The 18,257-nt window shown below is 40.2% G+C and overlaps 1 protein-coding gene across 4 annotated transcripts in view; it reads right to left on the bottom strand.

The window, feature by feature from the left end:
- Positions 1 to 18,257, bottom strand: part of HECW1 (HECT, C2 and WW domain containing E3 ubiquitin protein ligase 1) — a 252,197-nt gene that overhangs the window by 54,690 nt on the left and 179,250 nt on the right. The window contains exons 9-12 of one of the 4 annotated variants that reach the window (XM_056485453.1): positions 16,012 to 17,385; positions 12,471 to 12,572; positions 7,050 to 7,200; positions 2,377 to 2,507 (exon numbers count right to left, since the gene is read on the bottom strand). In XM_056485453.1, coding sequence (XP_056341428.1) covers positions 2,377 to 2,507; positions 7,050 to 7,200; positions 12,471 to 12,572; positions 16,012 to 17,385 — 1,758 coding nt within the window. The remainder of the gene's footprint in view (positions 1 to 2,376; positions 2,508 to 7,049; positions 7,201 to 12,470; positions 12,573 to 16,011; positions 17,386 to 18,257) is intronic. The other 3 variants (XM_056485456.1, XM_056485454.1, XM_056485457.1) reach the window with 3 other exon arrangements.

Raw genomic sequence — 18,257 nt, 5'->3', positions numbered from 1 at the left:
GTCCTTATGGTCAGTAATGCAGTGTTTACCACAGCAGTGCAGGAGTAGGATGGTTTCCTGAACTGTAGCTTATGAAACTCTGGGTCAAGTCTGATGCTGTCCTTAAATGTAATGTGACACAGTGGTTTTTACCAGCTGATGGTTTGGTTCAGGCACCCAGCCCATTCTGGTTTCCCCTGCAGCTGATTTTAGAGAAATCTGATCTCCTAATCCAGCCTTACCCTTTACTTAATTGCATTGTTTTTAACAAATCTAAGGTTTTGGGGACTTCTATGGTAAAGAAAACAAAACCAGACACAATTGCATTATTTTTAATCTGTATCAATTAATGAAGCACAGGAGCAGAACTGAGCATTCAGAATGTAACTCTGTAGAAGTAGAAACTCCTTATGTTCTTTAGCTACCAGAAAAATTCTTCCTACCATTGAAGTATAGCTTTGGTGTTCTGGCATTTTCAAATAAAGCCACATTTTATTTGCAATCCAAGAAAATTGGATGCAGATGTCGTCAACAGAATACATACACTTTTATAGTATTTTCTTATCAGTTTAATTTCTTTTTTCTTCATGCTGCACACATCATATTATTTTATCCATTTAAAACTGCAGACTGCATCAGTTGCTGGAGTTAAATTGATTTATACTGGTTTAGAACCTGGATTAATGTGCCTTAATTGTATTCCTTCTGAAATTTTTCATTTAAATTAAAAGACAAATAACAAATGTATAATACTGCATTTTTTTCTTTCCCTAATGTGTTTACACCATCATTGATCTTCTAATTCTTGGAATTTTATGCAATATTGATGTTGTCTTCTAAAAGCAAAGCAATTATCTATAGCAAAAACCATTTCCTAGTAACTTAAGGAAAGATTTATCACACTCATTAGCTCTTTGAGTTTAAAACTAAAGAGTACATGATAAATAATAAACTGAAGTAAACACTTAGTGGTGGCAACTCCTATTAAATTACTATTTTACTGTCTATTGTCTGCTAAATGATTGTACATATTACAAGTAATGGCTACATTACTTATAAATGCTAATAATACAATGTGTACCTCATTTCCACTTCTCTAACATAGAGAACTAGGATCTCCTTATAAGATCCACTGTAGGTAGAAGTCTCCCTTCAATTGCAATACAAAAGATGGTAAGGAAACTTTGAGCACCAAATGTTAACTATCCTTGGCCAAAACTGACTTTCAAGATAAAAACACCTAATGGATCGAACAAAAAAAAACCTGAATATTTTTCTAAACTTGTTAAAAAAGTTTCTTACTTCTCTATGTAACTTTTCCTATTCAACATGGGAAAATTCAAGCAAGGTACTATGTTGGTTCTTTCCCATTACCAATCCTATTTACGAGGGATGGCAAAAGGATGGCAAGAAGCTGGATTTACTCATGGCAGACAAAATAGAACACAAAGTTAGGTGAGGCAAAAGTGATCCAAAGGAAGAGAACTGGTGAATCATTCTGCTGGTGCTAACAAAGCAGGGAGTTACTTTTGCATGGCCTCTTGAAACACTTAAGACTATGGTTTCCCAAATGTTTTGAGAAAACACTTTTGGTAGGAGTGTGACTACCACCAAAAGGAGTAGAAGAGACCCCTGCCATCCCATACTGCCTTGGGTACACATCTTCTTCCTCTGCTTTGTAGTGACACCAATTCTTATCTCCTTATCTAACAAGACAGATGAAAGATCCAACCTGGCTGTAAAAGACAAGGACAAGAAGCCAGGCTATTTTTCAGGCAGTTCAGTTCTCCACTCTGGTATGGGGTCCTGTCACATAAATTAGTGGTGACCAAAAAGACAGCTGTGCCTTCTTCAGTGACAGCCCACTCTTAGGCCAGCTCACAGCTATCACAAAACCACACCTTTAAAACCACAAATATTTCATACATGATGCCAGGACCACTGCAGGCATAATCACACAGGCAAATGTGGCAGTGCAGAAGCCAGGCCTAGAGAAAATAAACTGCAAATGACCCAAGCTAAAAATCACATGGCCATGAAAATAAGACAGCACCTTTTTTTGCAGCTATGAGGTGAATGGTATTCATCTAGTAGTGGCAAAATGCTTCTTTCATTTTAGTTTCAAATGGCCCTTAACTAAGGTAAAAATGCTTTGTCTATCTTAGTAGTTGTTAAAGAAGAACTCAAACTGTTGTATCCAGCTTTGTACTTGTAGCTTCACATCTAAAAAAATGTATCTTCAGGGGTTTTTTTAATTTTTAATTCTGTTTTGTTGATTTTTTTAAAAATTAAGTTTTGCAACCTGGTATAATAAAACTCCAGTCTCCACTGGAAATAGAGTTTTCCCGGAACTGAATGGCACTGAACATGCCACTTAGAAGCTTTGTTGCTCCATACCTGGGCTTGGCTGGGAAGGCTCTGCCTCAGAGTCACTTCCTCCTCCAGTGGGAACTCTCTCCACCCTGTTGTTTACCACAGCATCATCTTCAGTCCTCTCTGTTGCGATGGTTCGCTGGATGTTTTGGTACCTAGATAATTCATAGAAAGGAATAATGAGATTTAGTTCACAGAGGTGCTTTCTGTTGCCTTCTACCTTAACAATCAGCACTGCTTCTGAATGATTCCAGTATTTCTATCTTCGGTGTACAACAGAGTAAGAGCATAGCTGACTCTCGGCAGCTGGTGCAGCTGCTCACATTTGGGCCAACCAACACTATTTTTTTGCAAACCTGGCATTTTTCAGACTAACAAACAGCTACAGAGGGTGTCAAGTCAGGAATACTCAAAATTCAGACACATATTTAGGCTGTGTCGCTACTTCAAGGCTTCTCTTTAAAACATCTGAACACCTGGAACCTAAAACTAGAGGCAGGTCATGGTTCCTCCTCTCATTTAGCCTTATGGAAGCATTACCAATGAAGTAAGGACCAATTCTGTGATGCACTGAGTAACTTTCAGTCTTATTAAATTATTGGATGCACATCCTGAACCCTGAAAAGGTAAAGGAACCCAATGCTAAATACTTTACCTGATGAAGACCAAACAGCCTGGAGTGTTTTGAATTCACACTACAGAAACCAAATTCTCCTTAACTTGTCCACCCAAGGTGACAGATAAATTGGTGAACATGTTTTCTTTGGTTCTACTGGAAAATTATGAGTATGTCTTACGTGTACTATAAATGCATTTTATACAGAGAGAGAGATAAGGAAAAGAAAAAGGAAGCAAAAGGAGAAAGAAAGAGCTAGAAAGAGAAAGAAAAGCTAGAAAACAGACTCTCTTAATTATTTTAATTAGCTTTTATTCAATCCCAATATTTTTAATCCTTCTTTCTTCATGGCATTTCCATGTGTATTTGAGACAGGATGGCTTTATTGCCTGCTTTTAATCTGATCCAGCATTGTTTGTCTTTCATTTTTCTGACTTACACTCTTTTCTCTCCTCAGCTCAAGCTCTGACTTACAGATTTTACTTACGTTTTCTCTCTTTATGTGTTAATGCACACTTTATTCCAAAATAGAAGTTAGTAACGAGTAAGTTCCTCAAAGTGGCACAGGATCATTAAAGACAAGAGTTAGGGTTTGGCTTTTTGGTGTCTCAAAAGACATCATCTCCAGCAGCCCACTGCATGCCAATCTTAGGCAAAAGGACTGGAGATAATTAGAGAAAAAATAATTAAAGTTTTAATAGATTTATACTAAACTTTCACAATGCTATGTGTCCCCATCCAGTACTTAAAATCATTTTAAGCTATATTTACTGTATATTTTGATAGTTTAAGAAAACATCCATCTTTACAAGGAAATTCTGATAGCAGGTTTTGCAACAGAATGAATTTACTGTTTTAAACCCTCTGTTTTAGACTTACATTTTACAGCTTTATTCACTTGACTGCAGGCAACCGAATGAACTTTCCATTCCAGTACTGGAGGAGTTTTACAACACCCACATGCAATAGAAAGGAAAGGAAAAACCAACCACAAAACCCCCCAGGTTCATATAATCAAGGGATATAAGCACACATATAGAAAAACCCTGTACCTTCCATTTAATTAGATGGTAGAAAATCCCCACTGGCAAACCTCAAAGAGCAACACCAGCTGTATGCCAACAAAAGGCTATGCATTTCTTCTGCGTCTCAATACTATAAAATCACCTTATATAAATACAAAAAAATGCCAAAGTAACTGGAGAAAACATTGGAAGTGCAAAAGTTATAGGAATGCCTCTGGAAATTTCAGTCTCATTTCAAAGTGATTTGTCAAAGAAATAAAGCTTAAGAAATACCACACTGTGGTTGTCCTAACCTTGATGGTTATAACTTCTTAGGTTGATTATTATCTTTCAAACTAGTGCAAAGACAAGTCCAGTCATACATACGCTGCAAAGAATCCTTTCAACAGAGCTTGAACAACAAGGGCTGTTATCTGCTTGGCCAACAAGTAAGCAAGTCAGGTAGTGCTGCTGAAAATGTGCAAGAGCCTTTAAAATTAGAAGTATGGATGTCTCTCTGGTGTTTGCCCAACACCTGGATTCCAGTTTTGCATTCCCTGTATCCTCAAGTGGGTTGTACAGCTAAAGGGAAGCTTGGAGCACAGAAGGAAAGCAGCACTAGGTTTAATCACTGCTATTTTTTTTTTTTTTCAAGCTGAATTTCCAAAGCTTTGTGGTTTTGGCTGGGCTGGAAATACCAAGCTTCCTTGTAATATTTTGGTCTTTCCATTCCCTTCCACAAATTAAACTAGGAAGCCAAAAAAAGGAGTAAATTTATTTAAAAGAAAAGTCACCAAGCTTTTTCAAACTGTGGAGTGATGTTGAGTCCAAATTTTGTTTGAGGTTAGAGCAAAAGTTCAGGCTGCTGCTAATTCTATCATCAATGTCTTTGTTTGCTGTTGCCTAAAATGATTCTCAGGTGTGCTTGCTGAAAAACATTTCAAATCATTAAGTCTGAAACACAAGAAAATAGCATTTCTGAAATGATGGCTTAAAACAAAGTCCAATTCTTCACAGCGTTGATAACAATTAATGAAAAGTAGCTTTCCTGACATGTGGAGACATGAAATATCTGAAATTAGATTTAGGACTAGAGTAACTTAAAAAGTCTAACAGCCAGATGAAAACTACAGAAATTACTTGCCACTGGGCAAATGCTCAGGAGATTCAGGATGAATCCCTTTCATTAGAATCTTAGGAAAAGGTCACAGGTGACAACAGGAGATCTTTGTATTCAACTTCTCAAATCAATAGAGCTCCTTGGCAGAGAGGAGAGAATCACCAGCTTTTTTCCTTAGTCCCAAAAACTAAGGAAACATGACATTTCATGTTTAATAAACTGCAGACTCTCCAGTGGAACTTGCAGAAGTAGAGATTTGCCACTGCTGAAAACTCTCCATACTTCTCCCTTTGTGACTGGATATATGAATACTGAAAACAGAGAGATTCAGAGAGTATCAATCTTACTAACCCTCAATTCCCAACTCAAACCAGTGACAACCAAGAAATAGCTAAGACAGACAGACAGACAGCCTACATGAAAACACTGAATAATATGAAGGAAGGAGGTCACAAAGACAATGCCTACACTTCAGTTTTTGCTGTAATAGCTGGTTTAATGATAAACCTGAATTAACTAACGGAATGGTTAATCTCTCTTATAACCACTTATTCCTTTCATGGTTGTTCTGCACTTACATGAGTTCAACCTCAAAAAAAAAAAAAATTATCTCTGCAACAGCTTTCTGGTTTCTGTGGTGGATAATTTGCTTAAGTGGCAGCCAAACAGTCTGAACTTTGAAACTTTGACATGACTAAAATCCCTCTTGAAGAGCAAATGGCAGAAAAGTCATCTACATTAAATTTTCACTTTCTTTAGGGTTTTTTTTGTTTGTTTGTTTGGTTTTTTTTAATATTAATATGGCAGCTTAAGACTTTATGAGCAAACCTATAATGAAAACAAATACCGAGCAGGCTCTCTCATTTCTGCAAGACATAACACATGTTATGAAATACTACTCAAAATAATGAATTTTGGTAAAAAAAGGATTATTTTTTGAGCGTGTGTTGATGGTGTCAGTTTAAGTTGATGACCCAGTTCTCCCAGACTGCCTCATTCAGGACACAGCAGCTTCCAAATTATTTAAAGTACTCTGAAAATAGCACTTTTAAACTCTGCATTGTTCTTTCAGCTGCAGATCTTTCTCTTAGCACAGAAGAAAAGGCCAAAAAACTTTTGTGGTATTTTACATGCTATAATTAAAATATAATTTCAGTCTTGCTTATCCTTTTCTACAAATGGCATCATTATAGTAAGCAGGGAATTAAAAAAACCCCAAACACTATTTTTAAGCAAAAACGGAAGATTTTTGACTGTTTATTTTTTTTCTTTCCTCTTAAATTCAGCCTAAAAAGCAAGAATGAGACAAAAATTATAAACAAATCTATGTGTGGACTAGTCAACCAAAGCTAAAATACAAATGATGTTAACAGGTACCTCGGCCAACTCAGAAGGAACTGACAGATTTACAGGGCCCAATGCAACAGTAAGCAGACCTGTCTACCTCTAGAAATGTGCACAGTCCTATTAGAGCAGGGCTGTGCCCTGGAAAAGGAGACAGACCTTTCAACAGGCCTAATAAGCTTGGGTATAAAATGCCACACAGATATGGAAGCAATTCCAGTAGCAGTCAGGTCCAAAAAGCTTTGCAGCACAGCACTAGTTGATGACCCATTAATATAACTCCTACAGTTAAATAGCAAAAGTGACTCCATGTTTTGGAAGAATACTCCCTTCCCTTCTAGTAGCTAATTCAGAAAAGTCTTCCAAAAGCCTCCTTTTGCTGTTAGAAACATTTTGCCCCATCATTCACCCAACAGCACTTTTCTTATAGGCAGGTTTGAGCAGCAGACACCCTCAGCAGGCACATCAGCAGGCTGGGAGAGAGCTGCAGGAAGGACAAGAACTTGGACGAGGTGGGAGTCAGTGTGGTGCACAGGAGAAGGAAGGGAGTTACTGGAGCACGGTAGGAAAAGGAGAGCACAGATGTCAAAGGAACTCAGGTACAAATGCTCACCGGCGGTTCAGCTGCTCCATTTGCTGGATGGAGCCAGACCTGTGGATCCCGTCCGGCGTTGCCGCGGCCGTGGGCCGCTGCCACGTGGTGGTGCGGTTGACATGATCCACGTAGAACACTCTCCCGTGGCTGTCTATCCGAGCTTCCCAATCTAGGGTGGGAAAAAAAGGAAGGGGTGAGGCTGTCAGTGTGACGCCTTCCAGAAAACCTGCGTGTGGGAGGGACATACAGACACACACAAATACACGGACGGTATATACACACAGGAGATACTATATATATACATATATATATAGCCTACATGCAATACATATCATGTGTATATATTCAAAGTACACATTCAAGTGTGTATATATATTATTTGCTTATCTATATATACATATATGCGGTATATGCATATACAGAAACATTTTGTACACAGCACACAGGTAGGCCATGGAGTTCACTGCCACAGCCCATGAAAAACCAGTGACACCATCTTTGAAAGGATGAGGTAATTTTTCAATTAGTGATACTGCTTGGCTGGATTCACGGCAGGTCAGAGTGGCCACAAAGAACCGACCCTCACAAGAAGATTACACCTGAGCTAATATGGCAAATCCCATGTTTTCTTTTTTTTGTTACATTTCAGAACAAACATGTTTCATTTCTCTCCCTTTTGCAAAAGTGGCTTCAAAGGACACCATACAGCAATTAAAGGCTTCACTGAAAACTGATGACAGACTCTTTGGACATACCTTAGAAATCTCTCTAAACAAAGTATTGGTCTCATGAATGCAAACTAGATTGAGAGTTTGCAGTATAATATTGAGCCTTCCATCATTATTGCTTCCTGCTACTGTTTATGTTGTCCCATGATTGAAAACTAAAAATTATTTGGCATATGATGGCTTGTGAAAAATGGTAATGTTGATAAAAAAATAGCGTTTGTAACAGAAGAAATTAATAAGTGAGTTAGCTAGCAAAGCCACATATCAAACTGGTTGGAATGCATGGAGAAGTGGAATAAATTAGGCTTGCTAGTTTCATATTCCCACATGACCCATCAGCTGATGACATATCTATGTAAATACATGCACATACTTTCTACACAAGTTTAGATGCAAACCTCACTCGCATTCACACACAAATCCACATATGGTGATTACCTTTGAGGGCAAACACTTCCTCATGTTCCCATATTCTTACTATGATACCATCTTCCCTGACGAGTTCACTCCTCCTATGGTTTTCTATGATTAAATTCAGGATCATCTGAATTTCATACTTTATGTATTTCATTTCCTATTCTCTAAGAGAAGGACAGAAGTTGCACCTCTTCCTACTATATCTGGAAACCTATCCTTCATGACCAGTTCCCATCCTTTGAATGCTGGCTAAACCCACCTCCCATATTTGATAGCAGACAAGTGTTGGCTGTGTAAAGTCCATGGCTAGCTGCCCCTGACAGCTGAATCCCACAGACCTTAAAAGATAGGTGTTGGGAGTCCTTGGAGAAATTTTCTGTAAGACTCCAAGACAACAAGAGCCATAAGCACATACGTTGCTTCTTTCAAAGATGACTACAAGTACCACAGTCCTTAAAGACACAAACCCTATAGCCACACTATGGGCATACATGCAGCATCTCTCACTGTGAAAATCACAGTTTATTTAAGAGAGGACTCTCTCTTCCTCCTCCTGGTAATGTTTGCCAAAGATGTGGTAGCTGTTTCAAGAACAAGATCACAGCTTTGTGAGCATCATGTCTAAAACATAAGACAGTGAAAAAAGCACATCAACATATGCACATTGAGGTAAATCAGACTGACACATAAGGCAGGTCGAAGGCCAGAGCCTTGCTGAGCATACTGGCTCTTGTGGCAGGTGTACCACTGTGGGTGGGGAATGGCCCTTCTGGAGCTATGCATTATCTGCAGTATCCTTGAGGAAATAACCTTGGCCAGATCAAAGATAATATGATCCAGCTCACATTATGAAGATCTTAATTTTCCTTGCTGTTTTCTGGCAAAGGACGAATCCTAGCCCTCATTCCGCACTATTGTTTACCTCAAACAAATTAAGGATAGTACAGGTCAATGGAGAATTAGAAGATTGTAGGCAGTGATACAGAACGACACTCTAGAGAGCCTAAGAAGACACCAACTGGTCATATTGGTCTAAAGCCTGCTGATGGATGCTTAGCAAGAATAAATATATCCAGTTACACAGCCAGAATAAATATATCCAGTGAAACAAGTTTTTATAATCCATTCCTGTGCACTATATAGGCTCTATAGGCTATTTTGCACTTTCTAATGAAATACAATTTAGAGTTCCTAAGCCCTAAGAATGATATTTGGAAACTTAGGAGTAGGGAAGCTTGTCCAGAACTTGGAGATCACAATGAAAACATTAGGTCAGAGTGGATTATGATTTCAGGAAGGCTGTCTCTGTCAGATGTGTCAGACATACAGCAGCAGTATGTACAGACATGAACTACACCTGTTAGTGAGTGTTGCTTTATTCACTGCTTTATGGGTATGTCCACCTGAAACCATGGGCTGACACTTGCATACTAAAATATTAGAAACTGTGTGTCTCATGCTCCTTGCAATAGCACTTCTAGTCAGCTGAGTAACTCCTGGTCTCCTGGGAAGACTGGGAAGTCAAGGGGTGGCAGGTACAACTTCAGTTGTACGCTGGTAGCAGGTGTACATCCTACCTTCCCATAAGACAGCCTGCAAGTCACACAAGTCACTGAAGCTGCCTGAATATGATACCAGATTTATGGACAGATGGATAGATACCTGCACAGTGAGACAAACAGACTGACAGGTGAACAGACAGGCAAAAGCCTGCTTCCAAGCTGTGCTCAAGTCCCTTCATGCTACTTCAGGGGCAAAAGTGATCAAGGAAGCAGCCAAATTTCCTCAGGGTCTTTTGTTAAGTTTTCCAGGTAAAATAAGACTGTGACTACACAAAGACTAACCTCTATCTAACCTTCACAGTAAGAGCACCCTAGACCATGGGCTAAGGATGTGACAGTACTGGTTCTGTTCTTCAGTGATCCCCCTCCATCAGCAAAGTCATATTTCACAGCAGCCTCTGAAATGGCTCTGATTTATATCAGAAGATGCAACTTCTTCTGGGAGGACCATCAGGGCAAAGAAAATACATTGTCTTTTCCTCTCCAGGCTCAGTCACATCTTTGGCAAAGAGCGGCTCTGAATTGGGCACATGTATTTTTCTTGGCTTCAGTTCTGTAGGGTTTCCAAACAGAGGCACAATAAGCAGTGACTCGCAATGCTGTCATGAGGCCATGCAAACACTGTAAATCTTCTGCTAATCTTGTATCAGACTTAGCATTCAGACTGGTCATTATGAAACTCCTACACAAATAATGCATCTGTTCTACTTTATTTTCCCAACTAAAACTGTCTGAAATTATATTTCCTCCCCAAGACCAGTTGTTGTGAGGTTATGATGAAATCTAGCTATGCAGAAAACTATTCAAAAGAGAAAGAAGACTGTCCAGAAGATTCTCCATGACCTAAATAAAATCAGTCAATGCTGAACTTGCAGTACTAGCAGATTACTTTCACCTCTTCACCACCATCTACTTATAGATGGAAGCTAACACTGCATGTGAGAAGTAAGCCAGCTTTGATCATATAACTAGGGTTTAAAATATAATTTTTTTCCTATTCATATGGTTGAAGAACTATTTATCTAGGATTAGAAGTTATTAAAGACACTGAGATAGTGATACTGAATTTAAGGAGAAGAAAAATTTCTAGATTAAGGCTTTGGTTTTCATTTTGAAATTACAGTAAAATTCCATGGAGAGTTTTTAGAAACCAGTTTCCTAAGTTATATTATTCAATTTTTTTTCCCACTCAAAATTAACTAAGTACGTCTATTCCTATTCAGATCAATATATTTAAGCCCAAGTGTCAGCCATTATTGTAAAAATAGTGTTATATGCTAATGCTGAAACAAAATCCTAAAAAAGGATATAACTTCTGTACTTTATCATCACATATTGCATTTCATGTTGTGAAAGCACTTGAGAAAACCAATGGTAGAAATACTTGCCTTCTGAGGATAACTATAAGAAAGAGGAAAAATGTATTAAATTGGTGATGGAAAAATATGGAATAGATTCACAGTATATTCTGTTTACCTGAGATGGTGTTAGTGTGCTGTCATTAAGTCATCTAACATGGAATGTGCCCGATCCACAAAGTGTTGTGGTAAGAGTGGGAGGAAGAGAAATATTTCCCTGTTACAGAGGTAACCGTTCCCATTTCATCATTCACTGGCAAGCCACAGTGGGACTCTAATAAGACTTCACTGGGCTAAAGGCATTTGAATCATTCATGCTACTGTGCGGCTGACGCCAGCACCGGGGCTATTTTCAGCTCAGGGAATACTGACAGCATGGTTGGCAAATGATGAATTATTTGTCAAGGGCACCACAGGCCAAATAAGTGTGTTCCCGTCTTGGCTTTGAAGAAAACAGAGCACTTTGTTTACAGGCCTGGTTGTTTTTGTGAGGCACCGAGCACTTCAGGCTGTGAAATCCTGCGCTCGGTTGGAAGGCGTCAGCCGCGCGTCGCAGGGCACAGAGTGCGCTCTGCTGGGCACCGAGCGCCAGTGCAAGGAGCAAGGAAATCCTCTGGGAATCCATACAGGAACGGCTACAGAGACAAGTAAAAGCAACTCAGCAGTCGCCTTGGTGGTAAAAATCCCGTATTATCAGGCTGCTAATCGATCACACTCTTTAAAACCCTCTCATTTTTATTCAATGCAAGTGTAGACTCCACTATAGTCCACAATGAACATAAAATTCACTGGTTATCAAATCCAAGGACAGTATAACAAGCCCACTGTACATAAGCTGCCTTTTCCCAGCTTCTGCTGGTTTGGTTCAGATTTGGACCTGTCTGTCCCAGGAGCATCCTTACTGTGAAAGGGCTGTGCTGGACCTGTATGCAGACTTGACAGACCAAGGGGACTGCCATCCTAAACCATCTTTGAAGTTGGTTACAGAAAACCTGGAGACAAACATTACAGAAAAATCAGAGTACTTTGTTGATACGCCATCCAGAAAACCTTATAGTCAGGCTTCCAGAACAAATAACAGATCCAAACCATTCAAGCCGGAGCACACTGACTGGAAAAAGGGAGTAATATTTTCATTTCAGGGAAGAAGATGGACCAAGCAACAAGGGAGGTTATGGAGCTTGTCCAAAACAACATGACAACACTTGAAGTCAGGATCAAATAAGGGAAACAAAAGGGCATATTGCTTGGGTTCTGGAAAATGTATATACAGAACAGATGGGGTTCTTCAGAAAGACATACGGACCTCTACACTATTTGAGTTAACAGGAAAAGCTGAAAAAATGCAATAAAATAAAAAAAACTAAAGCTTACTTGGTGGAAGAGGCTCATCGATAGTTGGGTAGTGATGATGGTCAGGCCTCAGAGAAGGAAGCTGGCTGACTGGCTGAGAATTATGGAGTAAAGGACAATCACCTACGGACAAGATATTCAAGACATTGACAGTCATTCACTGTTTTTACAATGTGGTTCAAAAAATGTGCTACTGTAAAACAAGTGATTATTTAAAAAATAGGTTAACCTGATGTACTAGCACCTCTGGATATTTCAATTTTCAAGGCACTATTTTAATAGCAACTTGTATGGCAAAGAAGTATTAAAATAATGCAGTCAAGTCTCCTGAGTCAATGCTAAATTGTTATGGGCCAGATTCTGGACTCACAGATACACAAGTGTAAGCGATAGAAGAATCAGGCTTGATCTCTGAGAAATACTGTTCATGTAGAACTGAACTCAAGCTTCTGCAGCACCTGGCAGGAACATGCAAAATCCTGGTTCCAACTTCTAAGTAATTCCATCAGTAGAATAAAAGGCTAAAAGCTGCCTTGGATCTTTCTCTCCTTTTCAAAAAGATCAGTGGCTTCCTATGTAGACTGTAATGGCAGGATTTTGCAGTCCCTGCAAAGCAGAAGATCATCGCCTTTCATGGGTATTTTTCAAAATTCAGAGAGTCCATCTTGGGTTGAAAGATGGAGAATGAGAGGACCAGAAACAGGCAGGAGACAGGTGGTAGAAAAGAAGCACAAAAGATAGTGAGATATAGTCAGGATCTGAGATAAGGAAGGAAGACCTGAGACAGAGAAGAGGGAAAGAAGAAAAAGAAGAAGCAGCAGCAGAAGAAGAAGCAGAAGAAGCAGAAGCAGAAGGAGAGTCACACAGAATACAGTGCAGACGAAGTTTTTAAATGCTAGCATTGTATATATGTCCATATATGGAATCACAGAATGGCGTGCGTTGTAACAGACCTTAAAGATCATCTAGTTCCAATTGCCCTGCCATATTTAAATATTAAATAAATGAAACCTAAGTGAATATCCAAACTCAGGTTCTGTTGAGAGCAACAAGAAACTTAAGATCAAGTCAATATTTATAGAATCCTTTAAGAAACAAAGAAGTTCTAGTAGGGACGAAAAAGCATTCCTTATCTTAGACTTAACATGCTAAAACTTCACATGTTCCAGAAAAAGATTCCTTCTTGGCTTGTCTTTAAAATCTTAGTAACCAGGACTATTTATCTTACTAATGGACACACTTTCTTATTGTGTGGTATAGTTTTTGACTATAATTTCCAGCTCGGCTTGTTAATACAGATACAATCCGAATTGCATAAACATAGTATTTACATGCATCAGAAATATGCAGCTTATGGAAAAATATATATTAAGCTGAATGGTTCTGATGATTTTGGGAATGCTAAGCCAAACTCACTGTGCACTAGATGGTTTAGCTCTCTTTGATGTTAGAATCTTAACAGTCTAAGAATGAACATTGTGTAAAAGCTCTAAATATATACCAATCAAATGTAAAAAAAAAAAGAAAAAAAAAAAAAAGACCAAAAAAAGTTTTTTCTTAAAAGACCCAACAGCTAGAAGGCAGAAGCCAATTTTGTATAAAAACTAAAAAACTTCACACCACTCAGAAATGAGAAAAATCACTTAGACAAAAATACTCCCTTTTCTAGGTGCTCTGATGATACTGTGATACTGTATGGTCTGTTAAATGCCTTCATTAAACCACTTGTGTATAGGCGTATCTCACAGATATATCTGCTGTATGTTTTGAACAGACAGCAGAGTTACATAAGTTTATGACTCAGTGCTAAAAGTCCATCTCTCACAGCCTTAAATATTGTGCTGTTACTACAGGTGTTGTAGCACCGACTACCAGATCACCCCTCTATGTTTCTTTACTTACCTCACCACAATTGACTCTCCCCTAGTCAAGATAGTTACGCCATGCCAGCAGAAGTATGGTAGTGTCAGTCACCTGGAGTGGGTGGAGGTGACCACATCTACTGTATTTGTGACAGCTGCCAAGTCATGAAGCAAAGAGCACATTGACTGAGCCCCCCCCAGTGACACTGAGGGAGTGCTAAGAGCTGAGCTGCCCTTCAGACGCACACTCAGCTAAACAAGGCAAAGCCACCGTGGACACTGCAGTGCCCTTCATGGAGGCTCAAGTCTTGGTGCTGCACTGAATGCAGAAGATACCCTCTCCCACCACATCCCCTATCAAAAGCTCACACAGTTCAAAACAACCATCAAATCTGTATGTATGGTCTCACACATACACGAGCTCGTGCCCCCTTAGCTATACTTGCATGTAAAGGCTGTTCACATGCAAAGGCTCTCACCTGCAAGGAAGGAAGCTGGGTTTCTACGCCTGTGCACTTCTCAACATTTAATTATTTGTGCTAGATTCTGCTCTACAGACTCAATAATTCCCTAGTCCCAGCTGTCTACAAAGTATTTACACCAGCTGATGTGTAAGGATGCCCTTACACCGGTTTTCGTGCAGGGGTAGGATCTGTGGCAAAGGAAGGTGTGAGTAAATAAATTGGGAATGGAGAAAGAAAACACAGATGAATGCTTTAATTGGACTTCCTTAGTGATACCCAAATAGATTATCCTTTTGCTGCCATTTTAATTTGGTGTCTTAGAGGGAGACAGATGGCTCACAATTAGGGAGAGCAAAGACTTCCTCTTGACCTTGCTGCATACTCCTTAGCTGAACCCGAGTCCTTTACTTCTTCAGCTGGAGAAAAACAATACACTAGTTGAAGAAGAGAGGAGTGATCAACTCCCCTTCTTCATGCAACTGCAGAAAATATGAAAGGAGTTACCAAAGGGAGAGATTTTATGTTACTGTGAAGAAATTGGAAAAAATAGTACCTAAATTACAAAGAAAAAATTTCTTAAAAAGTATATTGTATCTCTAGGGAAGGATAGTAGAGATGGGAATTTTATTTGATATAGTTAAATTTCCAAATTACCTAATAAAAATATAAATCTCTGTTGAGTTGCCCTGTCATCTGTGACATAATTTGTTTGACACTTGGAGAATTGGAACAAATGGGGCTCGAAAACTGTGTTTGTAAGAGCTTATGATTATGTTTGGCTAATGAACAATTACAGAAATTGGCCCAGACCTTCATGTGGTGCAAATCAGCATATCTGCCCTTTGACAAGCACAAGCTGGTCCTCTCGCTGACTATCAGAGACATGGCAGTCCATCAGATATGTGATATGGAAAAATCCCAAGAAAAAAGGAATGAGTTGGTGGATATGATAATGCTGATCTGCTACATAACTATAGTAGCTGATCTTGATTTTATAATGATGCATGTGTATCTACAGTAATTCATATATATGTATCTCCTCCTGATTTAGTTGGTTTTACTGGGATTTTTAAGGACAGGCTCAATTATCCAACCCTCCCTGGTATCTGGCCCAGCTCACAGCCCCCAAGTTCATAAGAAATAAACCATGAGCTATCTGAGACCTCAATTATCTGATGCCTTCTGTGACATCTAGATAATGAGGGTTGCCCAGCACATCAGTTCTCAGGATCTAACCTTCTCTTCTGCTGCTTGGACCTGCTATTGGGGTGTCTAGACCCTCTGTGGCTCTCTGTGGATTCCCACCATGAGCTACTAGTTCATCTGGCCACTGGGAGGAGCCATCCACTTGCTCCCTGTCGAGCTCAGGGCTCTGCACTGAATCTGGCACTGACTCAAAAGCACTGTTCTCCTCCTCATCATCATCCTGAGAGGAGAAGACCGTGCTCTCAGAAATCTTTGCGCTGTCGACAGAGGAGAAGCGCGTGTGGCTGGAGAAGCGATTGTTACTGTCGTAGCAGGAGGTGCTGTAGCACGAAGTGCTGTAACAGGAGGTGCTGTAGCAGGAGGTGCTGTAGCAAGAGGGGCTGTAGCAAGAGGTGTCACACGCCTCACATTCGTTGTCACCATTGGGCCTGGAGCTCGACTCGCTCTCACTTCCTGTCCTGGGGAGTTCCCCATCCAACAGCCCATCGTTCAAGTCAGACAGTTGCTCATCCAAGGTCCCAGGAGGCACCGTGCTCTGGCTGAAGTTCTCTTCAGCCTCGTTTTCCAGAGGAGGCTCTGCTGCCACGGTCTCACTCTCACTGACCACTTCCTTATCCAGCACCTCCTTGACAGTAGACTCCTCATCGTTCTCCCTGCCATTACCACCATCTTGCTCTTCTTCCCCATCGCTGCTCATCTGTGCCGAGGGCAGGCTGTGCAGCAGGTTGTGTATCCGTATGTAGTGTGTGCGAGGGGTCTCTGGCTCACCACAAGCTGAAGCGATGACTGTCTCAAGTTCAGACACAGGCAGGGAGCACGGCCTGTTTTTCCTCTTTGCTGTGGTCCTCAGTTGTAGCTTGCTGTCTTCCTCCTCCTGGGCTGAAGCCCCTTCTTCCTCTTCTTCCTGACTCTTCTCTAGGTCTTTGCCAGCATGCACATCTGCACTCACCTCATCAATATCTCCTGTTTCTATGCTGGTCAAGACTCCACCATCTCCCTGAATACCAGAATTGACTTTGTTATTTTCCCTAACTTCGGGCTCAGGAGGAGACATGCAAGCCATCAGATCCGACTGCTCCACGAGGTCCGTAGCACTCAAAGAAGGCAGCACTTCTCCTGGGATGGATTCCAAGGGCTCAGGAACTGGCACCGCATCAACCTCCCCATCTCCTGCTAGCTCTTCATTTAAGCTGTTCTGGTTGACTTCCCCAGGTTGTTTGACAGCCCCTGGGCTATCGACACTGTTCACACTGTATCCATTTAGCTGTTCTGGAGCTGCACTTTCTGAGGTCACTGTGTTGATGCATGGAGGCTCACCGAGGCTTTCCTCTGTGGGGTTGTTCACAGGGCTTTCCGGGAGGTCAGCTGGCTCAGGATCTGCACTAATGGAGACCTCTTCATCATCTGTATGAGACAGGAAAAGGAATTACTTATTCTTTTAACAAGAAGTGTTGACTGAACCAGAGGGTTGGCTGTGGGGGCACCAGCATCCACAGAAATCTGAGAAAATTAAAAGCATAAATTACAGTGTGAAATGAGTGGGCAACTGAACAACTATCAAGAAGAGATGAGTTTTTTTTTGCTAGGCAGTCTTTGTACAGTGGATTTAATCATGGGTTTACTTGTGGTGGTAATCTGTATGCAGCACCCTGCCTTCTTGCAGTATTACCTGAAGGTAATTCGCTTTGAGCCAAACTGGCATCAGAGGAGAGACATCATGGAAATATTATGGAAATAATATGGGAATATTATGGGAGCCAGGGAAGTCTTCCCTGAGATTTTAATGGCATTCTTCTTGTCCCACTGAAGCTGGCAAAACTCCACAACAGAGAATGTGAAAAACTGTGTTTGCCACCCCTGAAAGGCAAAAACTTCCCCCAAAATATCCCTTGACATGATTCACATCTGTACCACCTCCTCTCAGGTGGTCAAACAACCTAGGCTCTTTCATGCCTTCATCCAAACAGTCAAAAGATAGAAATCAGAGTTTTCCAACAAGTGAAAAGCAATGATTTCCAGCCACTAATGCAGCTGCTGTTGGCATGATAAACTGTAGCAGAGAGAGCAGAGAGCCCCTGCGGCAAAGAGTCTCTGAGAAATACTATTGAGACTGTGACATGAAAACCAAGGTTCAGCCTTAGACCATCATGACAGTCACTTCCAAATAACTACAAGAGAAAATGAACCAAAACCAAGTCAAAAGGGAGGGAAGAAGTGGAACATAGAATTCTTTTTTACTTTTTTCATTAGAAATAATTAAATTGAGAAATTTGCTA

The sequence above is a fragment of the Oenanthe melanoleuca genome, chromosome 2 (assembly GCF_029582105.1).
Source record: "Oenanthe melanoleuca isolate GR-GAL-2019-014 chromosome 2, OMel1.0, whole genome shotgun sequence".
NCBI classification, from domain to species: domain Eukaryota; kingdom Metazoa; phylum Chordata; class Aves; order Passeriformes; family Muscicapidae; genus Oenanthe; species Oenanthe melanoleuca.
Note: the sequence above shows the minus strand (reverse complement) of the source record. Positions and strands in the feature narration are given on the sequence as shown.